The 24927-nt window shown below is 42.3% G+C and overlaps 1 protein-coding gene across 3 annotated transcripts in view; it reads left to right on the forward strand.

Moving 5' to 3' along the window:
• The window catches only part of smad1 (SMAD family member 1), a 72740-nt gene that overhangs the window by 26178 nt on the left and 21635 nt on the right, over positions 1 to 24927 (forward strand). For all 3 annotated transcript variants that reach the window (XM_033017945.1, XM_033017960.1, XM_033017953.1), the window contains one exon: positions 23797 to 24048. In XM_033017945.1, coding sequence (XP_032873836.1) covers positions 23797 to 24048 — 252 coding nt within the window. The remainder of the gene's footprint in view (positions 1 to 23796; positions 24049 to 24927) is intronic.

The following is a 24927-nucleotide window of genomic DNA, read 5'->3' on the forward strand; positions in this document are numbered from 1 at the left end:
TATGTCAAGTGCAGGGAGGAGGCTACATGGGGAAAACTAAAGTGTAATGGGGAAAATAAATCCAAGTTAAATTGCAGTAAAATATAATGCAAGGAGGCTGCACAGTGCCATTAGACTGTTGTAGGACTACGTATCTGATGTAACAAGTGATTGCAGGTTGTAGATGTTATTCACAACATTGGCCAGCCATCTCACATCAAACTGGTAACAGATTTCAGCAGAAGCCATGAAATTCAATCACTTAATCCAACTATAAAATAAAAAGGGCAGAAAGACTCAAAGCATTTTGTCAGTTGCAGAATATTTTTGACAGCAGTTGACCCTGAGGTACTTTAGGAAAATTACCCCTATTCCAAGCACTAACAAACCTCAAATCTTTCCAACCCTAGCACAATAAAATCCAAACAGCCTAAGTAATACTATGTCATTTTATGAAATGTGTTGAAAAGTTGGATGATTCGCGGACGTTTCCCCACAGAACTATTCAACAGATTCACAACTCTCTGGGTGAAAACATTTTTCCTTATCTCCATTCTACCCCTTTTTCTTAAACTGTGGCCCCTGGTTCTGTCAAGATAGCAAATGTCCCAATATCTGGAAAATGTTTCATGCTTCTAGCGTGTCCAATCCCTTAATAATCTTATGTTTCAATAAGATTCCCGCTCATCCTTCTAAATTCCAGAATGTACAAGCCCAGCTGCTCCATTCTATCACCATATGATAGTCCCGCCACCTTGTGAACCTACGCTGCACTCCCGCAAGAATGTCCTTCCTCAAATTTGGAAACCAAAACTGCACACAATACTCCAGGTCTGACCTCACTGGGCCCTGTACAACTGCAGAAGGACCTCTTTGCTCCTATACTTTGCGCCTCTTGTTATGAAGGCCAACATGTCATTAGCTTTCTTCACTGCCTGCTGTATCTCCATGCTTACTTTCAGTGAGTGATGCACAAGAACTCCCAGATCTCTTTGTACTTCCCCTTTTCCCAACCTGACACAATTTTGCCACTAAAGTGGATAACCTCACATTTATCCACATTAAACTGCATCTGCCATACATCTGCCCTCTCACTTAACCTGTCCAAGTCACCCTGCATCCTCATAGCATCCTCTTCACAGTTCACACTGCCTTGTGTCATCTGCAAATTTGCTAATGTTACTTTGAATCCCTTCATCTAAATCATTGATGTATATTGTGAATAGCTGCGGTCCCAGCACCGAGCTTTGCGGTACCCTACTAGTCACTGCCTGCCATTCTGAAAGGGACCCATTAATCCCTACTCTTTGTTTCCTGTCTGCCAACCAATTTTCTATCCATGTCAGTACCCTACCCCCAATACCATGTGCTCTAATTTTTCCCATTAATCTCCTATGCGGGACCTTATCAAATGCTTCTGAAAGACCAGGTACATCCACTGGCTCTCCCTTGTCCATTTTTCTAGTTACCTCCTCAAAGAATTCCATAAGATTATTCAAGCATGATTTCCCCTTCGGAAATCCATGCTGACTTGGACCGATCCTGTTACTGGTATCCAAATGAGCCACTATTTCATCCTTTATAATTGCCTCCAGCATGTTCCCCACCACCGATGTCGGGCTAACTGTAACTAACTATAATTCCCTGATCATCCAAAATCAGTACCCCGTTCCGGCTTTTTCCCCGTATCACTTGATTCCATTAGCCCTAAGAGCTAAATCTAACTCTCTTGAACACATCCAGTGAATCTGCCTCCCCTGTCTTCTGTGGCAGAGAATTCCACAGATTCACAACTCTGGGTGAAAAAGGTTTTCCTCGTCTCAGTCCTAAATGGCCTACCACTTATTCTTAAACTGTGACCCCTGGTTCTGGATTCCCCCAACACAGGGAACATTTTTCCCGCATCTACCCTGACCAGTCCTCTAAGAATTTTATATGTTTCTATAAGATTCCTTTTCATCCTTCTAAATTCCAGCAAATACAAGCCCAGTTGGCCCATTCTTTCATCATATGTCAGTCCCGCCATCCCGGGAATTAACCTGGTGAACCTACACTGCACTCCCTCAATAGCAATTATGTCCTTTCTCAAATTAGGAGACCCAATTGCACACAATACTCCAGGTGCAGTCTCACCAGTGCCCTGTACAACCGCAGTAGGACCTCCTTGCTCCTAAACTCAAATCCCCTCACAATTTATTCACTGCATGCGAACTTTCAATGTAGGAAAGAACTGCAGATGCTGGTTTAGATCCAAGGTAGACACAAAATGCTGGAGTAACTCAGTGGGACAGGCATCTCTGGAGAGATGGAATGGGTGACATTTTGGGTCGAGACCCTTCTTCGGACCCGAAAGGTCACCCATTCCTTCTCTCCAGAGATGCTACCTGTCCCGCTGAGTTACTTCAGCATTTTGTGCTTACCATCAGTGGCTGATGTACAAGCACACCCAGGTCTCGTTGCACCTCCCTTTCTCCTAATCTGACACCATTCAGATACTCTGCCTTCCTGTTCTTGCCACCGAAGGGAATAACCTCGCATTTATTCACATTATACGGCATCTGCCATGCTTCTGCCCACTCACCCAACCGATCCAAGTCACCCTGCAGCCTCATAGCATCCTCCTCGCAGCTCACACCGCCACCAGCTTTGTGTCATCCGCAAACTTAAAGATGTTACATTTAATTCCCTCGTCTAAATCATTAATATATATTGTAAACAACTGGGGTCCCAGTACCGAGCCTTGCGGCACACCATTAGTCTGCCAACCAGTTCTCTATCCATGTCAATACCCAACCCCCAATACCATGTGCTCTAATTTTGCACATCAATCTCTTGCGTGGGACCTTGTCAAAGGCTTTTTGAAAGTCCAGATACACCACATCCACTGGCTTTCCCTTTTCCATTCTACTTGTTATATCCTCAAAAAATTCCAAAAGATTAGTCAAGCATGATTTCCCCTTCATAAATCCATGCTAACTTTGACCGATCCCGTCACTGCTTTCCAAATGCGCTGTTATAACATCTTTAATAGTTGACTGCAGCATCTTCCCCACTACCGATGCAAGGCTAAGTGGTTTATAATTCCCTGTTTTCTCTCTCCCTCCTTTCTTAAAAAGTAGAGTTACATTGGGTACCCTCCAGTCCATAGGAACTGATCAAGAGTCGAGAGAACATTGGAAAATGATCACCAATGCATCTACGACTTCTTGGGCCACCTCCTTGAGAACTCTGGGATGCAGACCATCTGGCCCTGGGGATTTATCCGCCTTCAGTCCCAACAGTTTACCTAACACCATTTTCTGACTAATGTGGATTCCCTTCAGTTCCTCCCTCCCACTAGATCCTCGGTCACCTAGTATTTCCGGGAGATTGTTTGCGTCTTCCTTAGTGAAGACAGAACCAAAGTACTCGTTTAACTGTTCTGCCATTCACCTGTCTCTGACTGTAAGGGACCTACATTCGTCTTCACTAATCTCTTCCTTTTTACATACCTATAGAAACCTTTACAGTCAGTTTATATTTCCCGCCATCTTTCTTTTGTGCTCTTTTTCTCTCCCCCCCCCCTTGTCTCCTCTGAGTTCTAAATTTCTCCCAGTCCTCTGGTTTGCCCCTTCTTCTGGCCAATTTATATGCCAATTTCTGGAGTTCATCCATGTGGTCTTTAAATCTTTGCCATTGCATCTCCACTGTCAACCCTTTAAGTATAATTTGCCAATCTATCCTAGCCAATTACTGTCTCATACCTTCAAAGTCTCCTTTATCCAAGTTCAGGACCCTAGTCTCTGAATGAACCGTGTCACTTTTCATCCTAATGTATTATGGTCACTGTTGCCCAAGGGGCCTTGCACAACAAGATCGCTAACTAATCCTTCCTCATTACACCATACCCAGTCTAGGATAGCCTTCCCTCTAGTCAGTTCCTCGACATATTGGTTTAAAACCCATCCCATATACATTTCAGGAAATCCTCCTCCGCACTGTTACAAATTTGGTTGGCCCAACCTATATGTAGATTAAAGTCACCCATGATAACCGCTGTACCTTTGCTACACGCATCCCTAATTTCCTGCTTGATGCTATCCCCAACCTCCTTACTGCTGCTCGGTGGTCTGTATACCACTCCAACAAGCGTTTTCTGCCCTTTGCTATTTTGCAGTTCTACCCGTACTGATTCTACAGCATCCAAGCTAATGTCTCTCCTTACTATTGCATTAATCTCATCTTTAACCAGCAATGCTACCCCACCTCCTCTTCCTTTCTGTCTATCCTTCCTGAATATCGAATACCCCTGGATGTTTAGCTCCCAGCCTTGGTCACCCTGGAACCATGTCTCTGTAATTCCAACTATATCATATCCCTTAACTACTGACTACGCATTCAATTCTTCCACCTTATTTCAAATGCTCCTCGCATTAAGACACAAAGCTTTCAGGTTAGTGTTTCTTTTATCCCTTCTACCTTTTGCTTCTGTCCTTTTGCGGCCCGCTGTCTCCTTTCATTGGGTCCCATCCCCCCGCCCTGTTAGTTTAAGCGTGATCTTTCCTACACTTTCCCATCAGCTGCACGGATATGCTTCCACGTTAATGCCCCCCCCCCCCCCCCCCCACCCGTGTGGCACTAGTAAACCTGCGTGCCAGAATGTCACTCCCCTTCCAATTAAGGAGCAACCCGTCCCTTTTGTACAGGTCACCCATGCCCCAGAAGAGATTTCAGTGATCTAGAACGGGTGTGGGAATAGACCAAATGCCCCTTTTGAGCCTACGTTTCCATTCAGCTAGATGGTGACTAATCTACTTCAATTCCCTTTACCTCCCGGACCTCTAATTTTAATGGACTGTAATGGTGAACATCCACATTTTTCAATCAGTGTTAAATAAGTCAGCTTCATAACCCACCACATTTTCTCACAAGAGTTACACAAGACTGCTTCATAACTAAGAGATGAGGAAACCATGCAAGTAGTTATTCACCTTGACCTGGATTTGCTAAAGACCCAACCAGTACTCCAGAATCTGAAGATTTATCAGATGCAGATTTGAATACCACAGGAAAATACGTACTTTTGTCGGGTTTAGAACAGAGGATAAATTCAAAGAAATGGTCGAACTAAAGAGTGAAATTGCTCAGTGATATTTCTGCTGATGAGAAGGGACTACCTTTTTTTAAAAAGGATATTGTAAATGCAAGTTGAACATATTGCTAAAATCAATATAAAAGTAATCAAATTAAATGTGAAAGAATGAAAGCTATCTATATCTATCTATATCCTGCATAGAGAGAGTAAGAAGGGAAAAGGTGGGTTGGTAAAGTAAATGAAAATGTGGAAGCAATTTGCCATCCTCCAGATAATTAATATAAATAGTTGACAGTCAAGAACTGATCCCTTGGGTATTTTACTGGTTACATCCTTCTTCCAAAGTGGGGGGAAAAACATTTATCTCCAATCTTTCTTTAGTTTTAATCTATGCTAACACATTCCACTAATTCCACGAGTTATTAATTTATACACCAGCCTCTTGTATGGCAACATCAAATGCCTTTTGGAAATCTAAATATACTACAGTGGAAAGTTCCCTTCTATTGAGTTTCTCAGTTACATCCTCAAAGAACGCTATTAACTTTGTCAAAACATAATTTATCTTTCATAAAACCATGTTGACAGTTTTGTTATATTAAGCTTTCCTAAATAATTTGTTACATCCTCTTTGATTATACAATGTTGAACTAACTGGCCTACATTTACCTGCCTTTTCTCATCCTCTCTTGAATAAGAGATTCATGTTTGTTATTTTTCAATCCTCTGGTTGAATATTTTCAAAACTCACTAAATTCCAGGAAAGTGCCAATGTGTTCACTATCTCTACAGCCAATTTCTTTAAAACCTTTGAGTGCAGACTTGTTAGAGGATGAAATCAGGTCAAAGAAGTTCATGTTTGAAGCTGCTTTCATGTTAGTAATTGCAAGGCTGTGGGATATGCTTGGTAGGTCAGGCTGTACCTATGGTGGGGGGGGGGAAATAAAAAAACAGAGCCAAATTATAAATGGGTGAGTTAAAGCAGAATTATTCCATTATAATAATAATGGATGGGATTTATATAGCGCCTATCTAATACTCAAGGCGCTTTACATCGCATTATTCATTCACTCCTCAGTCACACTCGGTGGTGGTAAGCTACTTCTGTAGCCACAGCTGCCCTGGGGCAGACTGACGGAAGCGTGGCTGCCAATCTGTGCCTACTGCCCCTCCGACCACCACCAATCACTCACACACATTCACACACAGGCAAAGGTGGGTGAAGTGTCTTGCCCAAGGACACAACGACAGTATGCACTCCAAGCGGGATTCGAACCGGCAACCTTCCGGTTGCCAGCCGAACACTTATGATTATAATTATGATTATAATTTTGATTATAACAGAGGAAACTAGAGTTGGAGGATTGAATGTTGAGTCTGGAATGCTGCTGCTTCCCCAGGCAGCCTTCTGTGAGTTTCTAAATTGTTCACATCAGTTACTTCAATTCGCAAACTGGACTGAAAGCAAGTCATCCTCAGGAGGAGGACAATGGTACTAGTGGATCAGAAATAATTCAACATGGAGATCATATTTTTAAATAGTGTAGAAATTGTGACTTGCAAGTACAAAACTTACCAGACCTGATTCTGTTTTGTGCAACTTGCATGATTGGTTATCAATTGACAAACTTAGATATTGCTGTTTCCAAAAATTTAACTAATAAACAGTTGGGCTGCATGACTTAAGATGGGAAATATTCAATTTTACTAACGTTCTTTGGGACATTGGGGAAATAACCAAATTGAACCATACTAAGTCAAGAGCTAAATATTATAGTGTAAGGATGAGGGAGGGGCTGTCCAGTTAGGACTGAGAACATTTATTACTTGGATTTAAAAATGCATGGAATTATCTCCTCCATGGAGGTTCTGTCAATAACACGTTAACTGGTACAGTTTTGGCTGTTGAAATGAAGAATGTTGAATATGATGGTGGTTGTACAATTTTAGCTTTGATCTTAATGGATAATAGAATAACATTGATGGCCAGTGTTTTTTTTATATTCTAACTATTCTAACCTGTTGGCGAAGGTAATATTCGAGCACTCCTCAGTAAAGATCATAGCTCTTGAGCCTCCCCCAGCACTGAAGTTGAAAAAAAATCCCAATAACATCTTCCCAATTGCAATACCAATCCTGTCATGCAGGAGCTATGATGGCAACATTGTTGCAAATGTGCACTTGCTGTGAGATGCCATTGAGCTGAAAGGTTCAGTGTTTCTGCCAGTGTTCCTGTCTTGCAACTTTGTATTGAAGTGTGTTGGAAGCTGTGAAGAATGATTTTAACAGGAAAAACCATTTTAAATTCAAAGTATTTTTAAACATTTTCAGTAATGTCGAGAAATAAAGCCTGAAATTTTCAGATAAGTAGATTTTGGACTCCAGGGGAAAAATCTGTACCGGAATATGTAAAAATGTTATCGTTGCTGCGTAGATTTTTTGCGAAGATGTGATCACACACAAACAAATAAACACACAAATCCACATACAAGATCCGACTTTTAATAGTTACTAGACCAAGTGGGACCTGTTGGGTCCTGTCCCCTCAACGCGTGGTTGCGGGGGGGAGGGGGGGTGGCTGTGGCCTGCAGCGTCACCACCCCCCCCCCCCACACTCACACACACACACACACACAAACAACCCCCCATTATATTAATATTCATTTGCTCCTTTTACCCCATCCCCGCCCTATCCACTCGCGCATAGCCTCCAACTCGCAGGCGCTTCGAGAGAGGGAAAGGGAGGGGGAGGTAGAGAGAGAGGGGGCGGATACAATTTTAGTCTATCCAGTAGCTGAAACCCTCTTATCTTGGCAGCATTCTGGTAAACCGCCCCTGCATCCTCTCTAAAGCCTCCACATCTTTCCTGTAATGGGGCAACTAGAACTGTACACAATACTCCAAATACAAACTAACCAAAGTCCTATGGGGATGCTTCATGACTCTTATATTCAATGCTCCTAGCAATGAAGGCAAGCATACAATATGCCACCTTAACCACCTTATCTACTTGTGCTGCCACCCTCAGTGAACTATAAACTTGGACTCCAAGATCTGTCTACACATCAATGTTGTTAAGGGCTTGCCATTAACTATAAGCTCTCTCCTTACATTCGTACTCCCAAACTGCAACACCTCACACTTGCTTGGATTAAACTCCATCTGCCATTTCTGCAGCTGGTCTATACCCTGCTGTATCTTCTGACAGCATTCCTCACTGTCTGCAACTTCAATTTTGGTGTCGTCAGCAAACTTGCTCACCAACCCATCTATATTTATGTCTACCTTCCATGAAAATCTGTCTTCTATAAATAAGCCACTTCAATCTCGTTTGTTTAATCAAAATTCCTATCTTGTTTGGCACTTCCCTCCTTCCTTATCTCTAATTTCATCTGGCCTTGCCATCAGATCTGTATTCTAATTCTGGCATCTTGCCTCTGTCACAAATCATGTCCTTGGCACTCAGTCCATTATCATGGAATTCCTTCCTCAGACCAGTTCACCTCTAAGGTGCCTTCACCTCACAAAGGACGACAATGCTGAATTCCTTGAAAAAGGTCTGTATTGTGATTTTCTGTAGCGTTCTGTAACCGAGAAGCAGGTTGAAGAAAAACACATTTTTGTAACTTAATTTCTTGAGTGAATTTTATTCCCGACCTCAAATTTCTGGGTGGTGATTTGTGAATTATATAAATGTGAATTTATGTTGAACAAATAGCTAACCTGGGGTCGCCTACACTATTTAAAACTTCCTCCTTTTGTGCTTTTAGATATTTGCCTTGTATCCTTGGGGCTTGGTATCAAATTTTGTATATGTTTGTACTGCTTTGTTATTAACAGCAGTGTGCAAATTCATGTTGATATTAAAATGTCATGAAAATCAGTTTACTTGGGATTGTGATGAATTTACAGTTGTAGTCTAGTCTTCAATTGCTCAGTTTTTCCTTTCTTAATTTTTTTAAATTCATGTAGAATAAAGATCTTGCTGGTGTTATTCATGTCTTCCCATTCATTTTCCTATTTCTAGTCTTATGCATTTTCTAGCTTTATGGTAACTTGTAATTTAAGAATTAACATTCTGAATTGGAGTTGCTGATTAACTTAGAATCTATTTGTGATACAGCTGTGCCTCATAGTGCCAGAGACCCAGGCTCAATTCTGACCTCTGGTACTGTCTGTGTGTAGTTTGCACATTCTCCCTGTGCTCCCTGTCCAGCTTTTCTCCAGGTGTTTGTTTTCACAAGACAAAGGCAAATAAATAGACAATAGTTGTGCAAAGTAAAAAATAACCTGTCCAAATCTATATAGTTTGCAGCCTATTTGGAGGTTGTAGTGTTTAATAGCCTGATGGCTGTAGGGAAGAAGTTGCTCCTGAACTTGGGCATTGGTTGTCAGACTCCTCTACCTCCTTCCAGGTGGCAGGAATGAAATGAGAGTATGACCAGGGTGGTGTGGGTCTCTACTGATGCTTGCTGCCTTTTTGAAGCAATGACTCTTGTAGATCCCTTTGATGGTGTGGATATCAGTACTCCTGATGGACTGGGCAGTGTTCACTGCTTTTTTGCAATATTTGTGGATCCTGGGCGTTCAAGTTGCTGAACCAAGCCTCTATGCGAACAGTCAATATGCTCTACTGTACACCTGTAAAAGTTCAGAGAGTATTCGTTGACATACCAAATCTCCGCAATCGTCTAAGTAGAGGTGTTGATTGACTTTCTTTATGATTGCTTCAATGTGCTGTGTCTAGAACAGATTTTCAGAGATGCATGCCCAGGAATTTGAAGTATTTGACTCTCCACCTCTGTCCCATCGATGAAGACAGGTTTGTGGATGCTCATTCCTCTTCCAAAGTCCACAATCAGTTCCTTGGTATTACTGAAGTTGAGACCAATGTTGTTCTGGCACCATTTGATCAGTCGATTATCTCCATCCAATACTCCGATTCATTGTCATCTGTAATTTGTCCAAGAATGGGTGGTGTCATCGGGGGAAATTGAAGATGGAGTCCGGCTACACAGTCGTGAGTATAGTCTAGAGCAGGGGGCTGAGCACGCAGCCTTGAGGTGCTCCTGTGCTGATATTTATCGAGGGGAAAGTGTTGCTGCCATTTCGGACAGATTATGGTTTGTTGAGGATCCAGTTGACGAGGGAAGCGCAGAGACCCAGTTCCGTATGCTTGGCAATCAGCTTGGAGGGGCTAATGGTGTTAAACGCCGAGCTGTAGTCTGAACAACAGCCTGACATATGTGTTTTTGGCCAAGTTGTCCAGTGGAGATCTAGTCCATAGAAGAATATGGACCTCCTAGTTTATCCAATGTTTTTAGTAGGGGAAGACTGGTATTTGTGGGAACACACTCCTCCACACATTTTCTTATGAAGTTGGTTACAACTGTGACGACTTCATTGAGGTCTGTTGCCGAATCCTTGAACATTGCACAGTCTACTGACTACCAAGCAGTCCCGGAGTCATTCCTCTGCCTCCCTTGTGTTACCACTTTCAGAGAGTGATAACTTGGACCCCAAGATCCCTCTGTACATTTAACTATTAAATAATGTCAAATGTGCAACCTCTGTCAAATATTTTTTATTCCAGTAAATGCCAAAAGAAGGATCACCTGCAAGATTATTTTCTCCATGCCAAAGTAGTTCATGACCATCTATGGCTAATATTAGAAACATCCATTTAGTGTCTTCGAAATCCTACTACTAGAAGCTTCCTTGGGTTAGCGCTACCCATATTAAGTGCCTTTTAGCTTTGGTCTACAGTTGCTCCTCCACGTTCAATAAACTATTGAGTACTCTTTCCAATTCTCTTGCTACCTGCTATATAAATACTGTGCTGTATCCTACATGCATGTACACCTTTTCAAGCTGAGAATACGATATTTTTGGCTGCTCCCTCAATGTCAAGCCTCGTATGATTTTGTTGACCTTTTTTCATAAACTGCTCATTACCCAGAAAATTAAAAATAAGCCCCTGTCTTTGACTTTTTCCAGTTCGATTCTCTAGCCATGATGCTGAAGCAGCCATATTTGATGATGCATATGTAATTCTTTACAGGTTTTTCTCTATTTAGTCATGGGAAACAAATTTTCTGAAATTTACTGCCAATCTGACTGCCCTTTTTGAAAGGAGTGCTGTGCCATCTATTTGCATGTTAGTGTTCAATGCGTGCCCAAGGATTTTTGACTTCTCTATAATGGAAAAGCATTAGATTTCTCAGTCAAGAGGACAACTTGTGTTGGTGGCATTTCTTTATTCCTGGAGCTGATTTCTGTGTGTCTTGGGAAAGGATACAGACAGAAACGGGCCTTTCAGCCTATTCAGTGCACTGACCATCTCCCACTTATTTCTCACTAAGTCTATGTTAATCCAAATATTTTTCAATTTTCCCAACATTCTCTTCAACTTTCCTCAGATTTTACCACTGACCTTTGTGCAATTATCTTTGGCCATTTAATGTACCAGCCTTTTATTGTTTTGAGGATGTGGGAGGAAACCAGTGCATCTGGAATAATCAGTGATCACGGAGAACATGTAAACTCCAAACGGGATTGAACCTTGGCCTCTGACACTGAGGCCGTAACGCTATTAGCTGCGCCGGTGTGCCACCTTCAATAAATATTGTTGCAAAAATGGGTAAATGTTATTGTTGAGAGATGCTATTGAAAAAGCTTTGGTGAGATGTTTCAGTTCATTTTGTAAAAGATAAACATTAAAGCCATAAATGTACTGCTATGGGGGGGAATGAACAACTAAGGTGGTGTTACTGAAGCATGCTGCTTTATCCAGGATTGTGAGCTGGTTTAGATTGCATTTGCGGTTGATCCGGGCAGAATATTATATCACACGCTTGACGGATCTTTTGGGTGATTAAGAGGTGGGTGCAAGGAGTACGAATGAAAATCAAGAATGAGCCTTTCGATGCAGGGAGTACAATTTGATTTTAAGCTTCAGGTCATTACTAATCTCCTAGAATGTTGAATAATACTGTTAAATGTCATTGGGATGTGGTAAGAAACCTTTGTCAGCAATGGTCATTGTCAGGCACTTTTGTGGCAAGGAATATTGAAAACATACCACAAAATCTGTAACCTCGAGTCAATTATTCTTTCAGAACTATCTTACTATATTCCACAATTCTCTGCTTTGCTGAATAATGGATCTTGGACTAATCTTTGTCGGTTTATTATGAAGGTCACATCCACCTTCATGTCTTGCTTCACCCATAGTGAACCTGCTAACATTAAACAAAAATGTTTACGAATAAACTGATCCATGAAACCTATTTTACGCAGTCTAGATGCTTGAACCATCAGATACAACAACGGTTATGCATTAGCATCCAGAGTTAGGCAGAGTTGCTTTGTTTCTGTTTAGAACTTACTGACTTCATTTTAACGCAGATCAACCAGTGCATTGGGAAAACTGCCACAATTCTTCTCCAACTTGTCTAGAAAAAGTGTGGCTTAATAACTAGGTGTTCTTCAACCTTTTAGTGCAGCGCCATCTGAGTTAGTTGACCGGTAGCCCCAGGTGGTGCTGTGGCAGTTAAAGTCTCTGGCGTATATGCAGGGTGAACCAAAGGAGGTGATGGAGTATTTTTGGTAGAAGGTGGCTTGTATACATTGATGACAGTGACACCTTCGACGTGTTGCCGCCCATTCCACGTCAGAGTCAGGAGGGGACGCTGCAATCACTTTCCATTTTGCTGTGTTCCTTACAAAAGTGGCAATCCCCTCGGGTTAGGCGGCCAGGGTATAACCTGGGATCTTCAGATGGGAGCTGTCACTTTTGTGAGTCTCTTAAAGCAGGATTGCAATGACCTTGTGGGTCTGTAGCAGATGTTCAATGATGGTAGTCTTGGCCTTGACCTACCGCATTCAGCTGCAGCAGGGTGATGCCATCCGGTTCGACATCCGTAGTAGCCCGCCCTAAAAAGGTTGGCAGCCAAGCTGCGGAGACTGAGGTTGCATTAAGGCTGCAAGCTATTGGTGCTTGTTCGTTGTTATTTCTGCTGCTGTCTCTGTTTGTTGTCGTTCGCCTGACTGAGGTCAGTTGACGGGGCTCACCACGGTGAGGTTGACAACATGAGCCCAAAGCATTGCCCTGTCACGGCCGACTCCATCGCGCACCAGTTCCTGGCCAACGGACACTTCAAAGACGCGGACAAGAACCATACTCGTTCTGCCAAACAGGAAACCACTAATCTTTGGAAAGCTCCAGGCACTGATGGGCTCCTGTCAGCATCCTTTTCCTCTGCAGAACTCTCTTCTGTCATCTCTCAATTGAAATGCGGAAAAGCGCAGGGTCCTGACAACATCCCCCCAGAACTCCTGAAACACTGCGGTCGTAAATACCTGGTCTGGCTCCGTGAGTTCTACTCCTCTTGCCTCATTGGTCAGTCCATTCCGAAGATCTGGCAGAAAGCCACCGTCATTGCACTACCAAAACCAAACAAGCCTGCGGACAACCCAAGGACCTGTTGGCCCAACTCGTTCCTCTGTGTCCCGTACAAGCTCCTGGAACGGCTTCTCCTGGCCCGGCTCGATCCAATTGTTGACCCCCAACTACCCGCTGAATAAGCCGTATTTCGTCGTGGACGCTGCTCCACCCACCAAATAGCCAAGCTGACAGAATGACGTGGAAGACAGTTTTGAAAAAGGTCACAAGGTGGGCGTCACACTGGTGGACCTCACCGCCGCCAACGATACAGTGTGGCACCAGGGCCTGATCTTGAAGCTTCTCCGCACCATTCCTGACCGCCATTTAGTGCAGTTCCTTGCCAACTGCAGTTTTGTATTCAAGACCAGCGATAGACAATCTGCGACGCCTAAGAAACGGAGTCCCCCAAGGCTCGGTACTGGCCCCCATGCTCTTCAATCTCTATATCAGCGATCTGCCAAGCACGACTCGCGCCAATATGGATACGCAGATGACCTGGCCCTAGTGAATTCGGACAGGAGTTGGTCAAACGTGGAGGATGTGCTCTCGGCTACCTTAAGCCCTGGAGCCAAAAACTGAGCGTGGCAAAAACCACCACATCGACCTTTCACCTGAAGAACAAGGGAGCTCAACGCCAACTAACCATTACCCTATAACCCCATTTCCTACACACCTCTGTGAAATTAGATCGGCAGCTGACCTACAAGCAACACCTTGAAGCTCTCCGTGCTAATGTCTCGGCGCGGAACAACTTCTGCGTTGCTTGGCTGGATCGTCATGGGGCGCCAGGACATCTACTCTCCGAACTAGTGCTCTTGCACTCGTGTACATCGCCGCGGAGTATGCCGCCCCAGCATGGTACCGCAGCGCTCATACTAGCAAGCTAGACGCCATCCTCAACGACACCGTGCGGATCATCACCGGCTGCCTACGCCCTACTCCGACGGATCTGCCGATGCTCACAGCCAAGCTTCGCAGAGAGTACTTCACTCATAGGCTGGTGTGCAAGGCCCCATCGGACGCCGAACATCCTTTGCACCACCTCGCCCAGGACACGCAGCAACTGGGACCTCAACGCCTGTCATCTCGTCGTCCCTTCTCCCGTCACGTGGCTCCGGTTTCAACACACTAGGAGCACAGAGAACCAGCTGGGAACAGATTTCGCAACCTCCACAATTCACTGTTGCACCGAACACCACAGCCCCACCCAGCTCGGACCTGCCCCGCAAAGAGTGGGCGCCCTAAACCGGCTCCGTACAGGGGTTGACCAGTTCAATGCCAACATGCATCGCTGGGGGCTGCGTTCATCAGCAGCCTGCGTGAGTGGAGAAGACCAGCAAACAGCGCAGCACGTCATTTTCGACTGCGCTGTCCTCCGCCCCCTGGTGGAGGGGTAGACCTCACGGCCCTCGACAACAGCACATTGAACTGACTACAGCGTCTGGAGGGCGTTACATAATTTCTGCAGCCTCCAACGCAAGAAGAAGTTCAAACCTTCGGACATGTATGAGCTAACAAGGACGACTAAAAACAGGTGCTCGGGGTTTCATTCAATGAAGCTGCAAACTCCAAGGCCTCCAAAGGAGAATGAGATCCCTTAGGAAAAATAAACTGCATATGACGTGACTAAGTTTGTCTTCAAGAGCAGCAGATGCAACTCGGGTTGTTGCTCTGGTATGGGCCTCAACAGACATAACAGATGCTGCACAGCAACAGATTATGTGCACCTATGTCGGGTGTGAATTCATAATCTCACAAACCTGAAGGATATTATGAAGAGGATGACTCATTGACAGCTGTGTAATCTACTGAGGAAACAGAACACAGGAAATTCCAGATACTCAAACAGGGGCCTGGAAAAGGGTCTATACAATGCTAGCAAAACCTCCAACCCTTTGTCTTTCGAAATAAATCACTGACTTTTCAGGCACTGAACATGTTTGTGCGTGGATACATATTTTAATTGATGGTATCAATATAAATGATGTAAGTGCTTGGTCTTGCCAATTAGATGGAAGTGGTTAGAGGGGTCTCACCGGCTGAATGCGAGTGGTTAGAGTGGGTCTCGCCAGCTGGAATAGGAGACAAGCAGGCAGCAGACAAATATCCTCAGTTAATAAATCCAGAGGGCAAACTGAAGGATAATTATTTTATTCTGAGGCTATTTATTTATTCACTGTAATACAAGATTATTTAAATTCTACTAGGCAAGAATTAGTCTTTCAATGGAATATTCTGCAAAGCAAAGGTTGTGAATCCAAGAATAACTTTGAAATTTTAAAAATTAGGCTGATTGCTCTGTCACCAATTGTTAAGCATTTGTTGTTGTGCAAGTATTATTTCCACTACTGGCATAGAAGGGAAGATGTGATGCTTCCAGCGAGTGCTGTGCAGGGACCCTGCTGGAACGGACCTGGGCTACGACCGAAGTGACCGCCGAGATTAAGGATGGGTTGGCCAAGGACCACCAGGAGTGAGGACCCAAAGATCGGAGAGTCGAGGCGAGATCCACTGGCGGTGACTGATGCGAGGAGTAGGAGAGGGTTCCAGGTATTTCCTCCAGCGCCTGGAAGGTCGGTTGCAGGAAGTGTCCCCCGGTACACAATGGTGGTCGGCAGAGCTGAGGGACATCGGGTCATGGGCCTGCAGACTTCCTGGATCGGGGAGCTCCAGGACTTCCAGCGTGGACTAGGCTTTGGGCTGTTTGTGTTTTCTGTTTATTTAATAATTTTAACGGGCACCAAAATTGTGGTGACTGCATTTGTGGTTGTGTAAAAGAATTTCACTATGCTGTGCATATGTGACAATAAAGAACCACTGAATTTGTGGTTGAGGCAATACAGGTGATTTTGACATTGGGACCACATTGTTGGTTATCTCCCAGTGCCTGATTCAACGAGATGTTCAGTGGATATGTTACAGAAAATTGGGAACTGTCGAATGCAAGGTTTAAAAATAAAAAAAAAGACACTGCTGAGTTGATCTGAAGATTTGCTTGAAATAGGACAATATAGATATAGCTTTGAAACTAGGTAGCACGGTGGCGTAATGATAGAGTTGTTGCCTAACGGCGCCAGAGACCCCGGTTCAATTCTGACTATGGGTGCTTGTCTGTACAGAGTTTGTACGTTCTTCCTGTAATTCTCAATTCTCAATTGAAAGTAAAAGTGGCAGGCAGACAAATCCAGGGCAAAAATCAAAAAGGGCCACTTTTCAACATCATTGTATAAGGGGTAAGAGTGTTGTAAAAACAAGCCTGAAGGCTTTGTGTCTCAATGCAAGGAGCATTCGTAATAAGGTGGATGAGTTGAATGTGCAGATAGCTATTAATGACTATGATATAATTGGGATCACGGAGACATGGCTCCAGGGTGACCAAGGCTGGGAGCTGAACATCCAGGGGTATTCAATATTCAGGAGGGATAGACAGAAAGGAAAAGGAGGTGGGGTAGCGTTGCTGGTTAGAGAGGATATTAACGCAATGGAAAGGAAGGACATTAGCTTGGAGGATGTGGAATCGATATGGGTAGAGCTGCAAAACACTAAGGGGCAGAAAACGCTAGTGGGAGTTGTGTACAGGCCACCTAACAGTAGTAGTGGAGTTGGGGATGGCATCAATCAGGAAATTAGAAATGCGTGCAACAAAGGTAAACCAGTTATAATGGGCGACTTCAATCTACATATAGATTGGGTGAATCAAATTGGCAAGGGTGCTGAGGAAGAGGATTTCTTGGAATGTATGTGGGATCGTTTTCTAAACCAACATGTAGAGGAACCAACGAGAGAGCAGGCTATTCTAGATTGGGTATTGAGTAATGAGGAAGGGTTAGTTAGCAGTCTTGATGTGCGTGGCCCCTTGGGCAAGAGTGACCATAATATGGTTGAGTTCTTCATTAGGATGGAGAGTGACATTGTTAATTCAGAAACAAGGGTCCTGAACTTAAAGAAAGGTGACTTTGAGGGTATGAGACGTGAATTGGCCAAGATAGACTGGCAATTAATTCTTAAAGGGTTGACGGTGGATATGCAATGGAAGGCATTTAAAGACTGCATGGATGAACTACAACAATTGTTCATCCCAGTTTGGCAAAAGAATAAATCGGGGAAGGTAGTGCATCCGTGGATAATAAGGGAAATCAGGGATAGTATCAAAACAAAAGATGAAGCATACAAATTAGCCAGAAAAAGCAGCCTACCAGAGGACTGGGAGAGATTCAGAGTCCAGCAGAGGAGGACAAAGGGCTTAATCAGGAAAGGGAAAATAGATTATGAAAGAAAACTGGCAGTGAACATAAAAACTGACTGCAAAAGATTTTATAGATATGTGAAGAGAAAAAGATTAGTTAAAACAAATGTAGGTCTCTTGCAGTTAGAAACAGGTGAATTGATCATGGGGAACAAAGACATGGCAGACCAATTGAATAACTACTTTGGTTCTGTCTTCACTAAGGAAGACATAAATAATCTGCCGGAAATAGCAGGGGACCGGGGGTCAAATGAGATGGAGGAACTGAGTGAAATCCAGGTTAGCCGGGAAGTGGTGTTAGGTAAATTGAATGGATTAAAGGCTGATAAATCCCCAGGGCCAGATAGGCTGCATCCCAGAGTACTTAAGGAATTAGCCGCAGAAATAGTGGATGCATTAGTGATAAATTTTCAAAATTCTTTAGATTCTGGAGTAGTTCCTAAGGATTGGAGGGTAGCTAATGTAACCCCACTTTTTTTAAAAGGGAGGGAGAGAGAAAAGTGGGAATTACAGACCAGTTAGTCTAACATCGGTAGTGGGGGAACTGCTAGAGTCAGTTATTAAAGATGGGATAGCAGCACAATTGGAAAGTGGTGAAATCATAGGGCAAAGTCAGCATGGATTTATGAAAGGTAAATCATGTCTGACGAATCTTATAAAATTTTTCGAGGATGTAACTGGTAGAGTGGATATGGGAGAACCAGTGTATGTGTTATTTCTGGACTTTCAGAAGGCTTTCGACAAGGTCTCACATAAGAGATTAGTATACCAACTTAAAGCGCACGGTATTGGGGGTTCAGTATTGATGTGGATAGAGAACTGGCTGGCAGACAGGAAGCAAAGAGTAGGAGTAAACGGGTCCTTTTCAGAATGGCAGGCAGTGACTAATGGGGTACCGCAAGGCTCAGTGCTGCGACCCCAGCTATTTACAATATATATTAATGATTTGGACGAGGGAATTGAATGCAACATCTCCAAGTTTGCGGATGACACGAAGCTGGGGGGCAGCGTTAGCTGTGAGGAGGATGCTAGGAGGCTGCAAGGTGACTTGGATAGGCTGGGTGAGTGGGCAAATGCATGGCAGATGCAGTATAATGTGGATAAATGTGAGGTTATTCACTTTGGTAGCAAAAACAGGAAAGTAGACTATTATCTGAATGGTGGCCGATTAGGAAAAGGGGAGATGCAACGAGACCTGGGTGTCATGGTACACCAGTCATTGAAAGTAGGCATGCAGGTGCAGCAGGCAGTGAAGAAAGCGAAAGGTATGTTAGCATTTATAGCAAAAGGATTTGAGTATAGGAGCAGGGAGGTTCTACTGCAGTTGTACAGGGTCTTGGTGAGACCACACCTGAAGTATTGCGTACAGTTTTGGTCTCCTAATCTGAGAAAATACATTCTTGCCATAGAGGGAGTACAGAGAAGGTTCACCAGACTGATTCCTGGGATGTCAGGACTTTCATATGAAGAAAGACTGGATAGACTCGGCTTGTACTCGCTAGAATTTAGAAGACTGAGGGGGGGATCTTATAGAAACTTACAAAATTCTTAAGGGGTTGGACAGGCTAGATGCAGGAAGATTATTCCCGATGTTGGGGCAGTCCAGAACAAGGGGTCACAGTTTAAGGATAAGGGGGAAATCTTTTAGGACCGAGATGAGAAAAACATTTTTCACACAGAGAGTGGTGAATCGCTGGAATTCTCCGCCACAGAAAAGCTGGTAGCTGAGGCCAGTTCATTGGCTGTATTTAAGAGGGAGTTAGATGTGGCCCTTGTGGCTAAAGGGATCAGGGGGTACGGAGAGAAGGCAGGTACAGGATACTGAGTTGGATGATCAGCCATGATCATATTGAATGGCGGTGCAGGCTAGAAGGGCCGAATGACCTACTCCTGCACCTAATTTCTATGTTTCTATGAGACCTACACTTTCCTCCCACAAGTTAATGGCTCCATCCATTTTTGCTAAGTTGCGTCCCAGCCTGGCATAATTGACCATATCCCGATTTCAATCTTTTACTCTTATTTTTGTCCATTGGTATTACTCCACTAAATATAACTGATTTTTGGTCACTATCACTAGTGACCAAAAAACACTAGTGTTTTCTCCACTGATATATTCCTTGCCCTCCCTTAAATCAAATCCCGGTTTCACTCACTACTTGCAGTTCCTCCATTCGCACCTCTATGTTCCTTTTGATATATATTGGCTTAAAAAAATCTTGCAATGCAGCTGAAGTATTCTGCACTTTTCTGTAAATATTTGGGTAAGTTAAATCCTCCCACTATTGTGGCCCAATTTTGCATGTCAGAATTTTGCCAATTTTATTCTTCAATTTCTCTCAGACGAGGGCTCTAAAGTACACTCAACTTTTAATTGTCCCTTTGTTTTATTCTATCCATACAATCTCATCTGATCTTTCCATCTTCTCACTGTTGTTTGTTTTGGGAAGATAAACACAAAGCTAGAGTAACTCAGCGGGACGGGCAGCATCTCTGGAGAGAAGGAATGGGTGATGTTTCGGTGCTGCCAACTTTTATAAATGTTTTTTGAATTTTCATAGTCTCATTCCTGCATTCCATTCCTGAATACCCTGTGTGAAGGTAGGTTAAGTATCATTCCCACTCGTCTTTAAGCCACGCTTCCATGCTGCCTATAATATCATCTCGCATGTCCACCAGTGCCTATCGTTTATCTGCCTAGTGCATCGTCTTGTTTATACTTAAAGCTGAAAAATATACTGTGACTTCAAAGACAATAGAAACCGCCAAGGCCTCAATAAAAACGGGATTTTGTTCCTACCAAGGTTAAAATATTCTGCAGACAAATAAAAAAATGCAAAAGAAATACTTAATAATTCACCTTTGTTCTAGAGAGAGATTAACATAGTTGAAATTGGAAATCAGAATTTTGGTTTAAAGTTCTTCACCACAACTGACACCACCACGGTATTCTTGGGGGTGACCACTAGGTGATTTTGCTGCCAATCAGACACATCTTCAGTTGTGTACCTCAACATCACTGGGTGTTTCGGCCTTTTATCACAAGACGCCCTCAGTCGAGGTTGGCCCACCGCAGGGTGATCAGCCCTGGGTGTGTGTCTTACGGTTAGCCTCTAGATGGTCACGTAGCAGCCCAGACAGCATCTTTTCTCTTCAGCCACAGCCAGTGACTGCTCCATTCTGCTTTTTTCCTTCCATCTTCCTCTCTACCGCTGACTGTGGCTGGTTGGGCTCTGGACTCGTGTCCGTTGGTGGGACAGTACTTGGTTGAGCTTCGCCTGGGGTGCTAATACCCTGTGGACTGTGGTGGTTAACCTGCCACTGGGCTTCACTCGACTGATTTGGCCTACCTCTTAGAAGGTAATGGCCAATGCGAGGTCCCACACCAAACTCTCCCAGGCACTTTTCCCTGCCCTGGTGGATCTTGAGACCCTTCTCTGATGTTATCTTTTCCCAGCCACAGATGCAGCTTCGTAGCTTATCTCCTGCTGCTCTGTCAATTGCTGTGCTAGCTCTCTTATTCATAGTCGATTCCTTCCGTAGCAATATAAGGGTGGATCCAAAACACTGATTAGCGATGGATCCTGCTGGCATGAGGAGCTAGCCCATGCCAGCCCCGGTGGGGTCTATTCCCTCCGGTCAGCAATCTCTCCAGGCCGTCACAAGGCCTCAATAAAAACGGGATTTTGTTCCTAACAAGGTTAAAATATTCTGCAGACAAATTTAAAAAATGCAAAATAAATACTTAATAGTTCACCTTTGTTCTAGAGAGAGATTAACATAGTTGACATTGGAAATCAAAATATTATTAAAATTGAAAATTGGGATGGTAATAGGAAAAATAACTAGCCCTTTTAGTCAGGATTAATTTCCAGAAAGTAATCAGAAGAATTGGGAGAAATCAAGATGATTATAGATTGACTATTTTAACGTTGGTGGTCGGAAGAATTGGAAGCTTTTATGACCAAGTAATAATAATTGCCTAACACTCAAACATGCTTTAGGTAGTAAATACGCATTTCAGTATTTACTACTATAATTTTGATAACGCACCCAAATTGGGAGTGGTATTATTAATACTGGAAATAACTCGATAAAATATATTTGACCTAATTTTGTGATCAACTTTTGCATCGATTTTTACACAATTTTAAGTCTATAGGAAATACCATCAAAGATCTGTCCTCTTGTTCCAGAACCTCCAAAACTAATAGCTTTTGCGCCATCTACTCGATCAGCTGACTTATTCAGGTTAAAATGTGTCCTCTGAAAAACAGTATGTACTTTCTAAGTTCCACTATCCAGAAACACAATGTGGTTTATAATGCATATAAAGAACCATTTTGTTCAGAAACCAAATTATTGTTGGATTGAGATGATACTAGCAGTTTGTGCTTGGTTGAATCTGCATAAAACAATGTATATTTAACATTTTTCTTTCTATAACATAGTGAATGAATGATGTGATGTACTCAGAATGACATGTTGCCCAGTTCTTGTTGCCAGTAGTGAATTTTATATTGATCTCATGAACTCAGACAGGGAAATGTGGGATGGTCTGTGTGTATTATGATGTAGCAAGTGAACCAATGTAATTTTGAATTAAAAAAAATCTTGTAAACTGTGCACTAGAGGAATTGCAAGGATGAATGGGATTAGGTTTTTGAAAGTGTGAAAAATGCATATTAACTCGCAATGAATTAGAGGGTCTTTTTGATGTTGCTCCTGAAAAAAATAATATTGTCTTGTATGGTTGCATGTCAGCTTCAAATGTAGTCACGTTGGCAGGTTGATGGGGATCTATTCCTGATGGTCAAGCAGAATAAGTATCATTAATCAGCATTGTTCATCTACTCCTGTACTATATTTTTATTGATATTTTATTACTTGAGCAGCTTTTCTTGCACAGACTGTTTATTGATTTATTTCGACTGTGGTAGAGAAACGACAGATTGATTGCAATAGGTAAGGTGATCATCAGATAGCTTGTCTGCTAAATATGAAGGTTTTCTTGCAAATTCATAGGCAAAGGATAACACTGTTTTACTGAGTAATTATCAGTAATTTGGGATTCTGTTGTTGAAGTGGATAAAAGGCATTTGGAATTGTATGTAGTCAGTCAAAGATCAAATGCATTATTTTTGTGTACCAGAGCATCAACCTTTCTCAAATGATTATGGTTCTTTGTATACATGTGCATCCTGTAAAGCTGATGGTTGAAGAAAACTGTCATTAAAAATATTGAACATTAAATCATTGGATCCAATGTACAAATTTAAGGATGATAGAGGAAGGTCTTTCAAGTTCTTCCTTATCTGCTTGAAATTCGTATAATTTTATTCAAAAGTGTTTGTAATGATGCCTAATTCTGTAACCTGGAAATACCGTTTTTAGGAAAGAAGATCAAATTTCCTCAGAGATCATTGTCAAGTTAGAAACATAATGACAAACTATACGTGAAAATGTCCGTGCATTATGAAGTACAGTTCAATATAGTAAGTGAGCCAGTATAAATTTGAAAAATAAAAAGTCGTTACAAGTTATTCATTGGAGGAATCCAAATGAAGATTAGTGCATAAGGATGTCTGAAGAAGGGTTTTGGCCCAAAACGTTGCCTATTTCCATCGCTCCATAGTTGCTGCTGCACCCGCTGAGTTTCTCCAGCATTTTTGTCTACCTTCTGAAGATTAGTGCAACTTGCTTACAATTATTTCCCTCATAAAAGAGAAAGGAAAACTGACCTTTTTGAGGAGTGCAGTTGAATCTGATTATGGTCAAGGTTTAATTTTCATCCTCCCTTCAGAATATTAGTTTTCCAAACAAATTAACTCAGTGCAGTATTAAAGTGTGCAGATTAAAGGACGTGCTGGACTATCAGTTGCTGGAAAATCGATGGTGGACCTGTATGTGCAGTGGCTGCATGCTGTTTTTAAAAATGATGCATTGTTGGAGAAGTTAATTGTCTACTTTTAAATCATAGAATAAGTATTTGCTTATCAAAATATTAAAGATTTTCTTGTGAAATGTTTAATGATTGTTTTTTCTTTCTAGTTCTTCCTCCGGTGTTGGTTCCAAGGCACAGTGAATTTAATCCACAGCACAGCCTACTTGCACAGTTTCGTAATTTGGGACATAATGATCCTCCTATGCCACAAAATGCTGCCTTTCCAGTTTCCTTTCAGCAACCAAACACCCATCCCTTTCCTAACTCTCCCAATAGAAGTTATCCAAGCTCCCCTGGAAGTAGTACCTATCCTCATTCTCCAGCAAGTTCTGGGCCGAGCAGCCCACTTCAGATGCCAGGTAAGAGCAGTAATGCTTAGCTCTAACATAACCTTTCCTGTTTATGTTGGCAATTATTTACATCTTGTACAAAGCAGACTTTTGATTTATAAATACTTCCCAGAAATAGACTATAATTTTAAATAAATAAATAAATAAATAAAACAAATTGAAGGGAAGAGAACGATTGCCTATGGGCACACAAATAAATTGACCTTAATAATACCATAAATGCATACTTAATATTCACAGCCACACATTGGTCTGAATTAGTAAATGGGACCTAGCATTTCACTATTACACCAGACTTGTCGGGTACAATTTCTTGTAATGAAAATAAAATTTGATCAAGATTGCAGTCAATAGTTCCATCGTTGAAATTGATTACGAGGAGAAGTTTATGATTAACAAAACCGGTGATAAAATACTGTAGTTGAACATCTGATTCAAAGTCAAAATAAAATGTTTAGGATAACATTTCTATCGATGATTATTGAGTATACATTCAAACTAAATGTATATTTTCAATTATTAGCCTAATTTTATTCAAGAAATTAATGGCAATCATGGAATAATAAGACTACACTAGGAAGCTGTGTTATGTTTGTGATGTCACACTTTCTTAAATGAGTTTGATGAGCAGCTTGTTTAATTTTGCATTTGCAATTATTTTTTTCTCCTGGATTTGTTTATAAGTGCATTTGAAGAAGTTGGAATGGAGCAGTGTAAAGTCAATTTTACCATTGAATAGATTGTTCTTCATAGAAATAGAAAGCATTTATAGATAAACCACACAATCTATCTTGGCAAGAAAGCAAAAGTTTCATTTTTTAAATTTCTACAACCTTTGTTATGTAAAATGCATGCATGCGCGTCATTTGCCCATCGATACACTATCAC

Source organism: Amblyraja radiata, chromosome 1, assembly GCF_010909765.2.
Source record: "Amblyraja radiata isolate CabotCenter1 chromosome 1, sAmbRad1.1.pri, whole genome shotgun sequence".
Lineage (NCBI taxonomy): Eukaryota > Metazoa > Chordata > Chondrichthyes > Rajiformes > Rajidae > Amblyraja > Amblyraja radiata.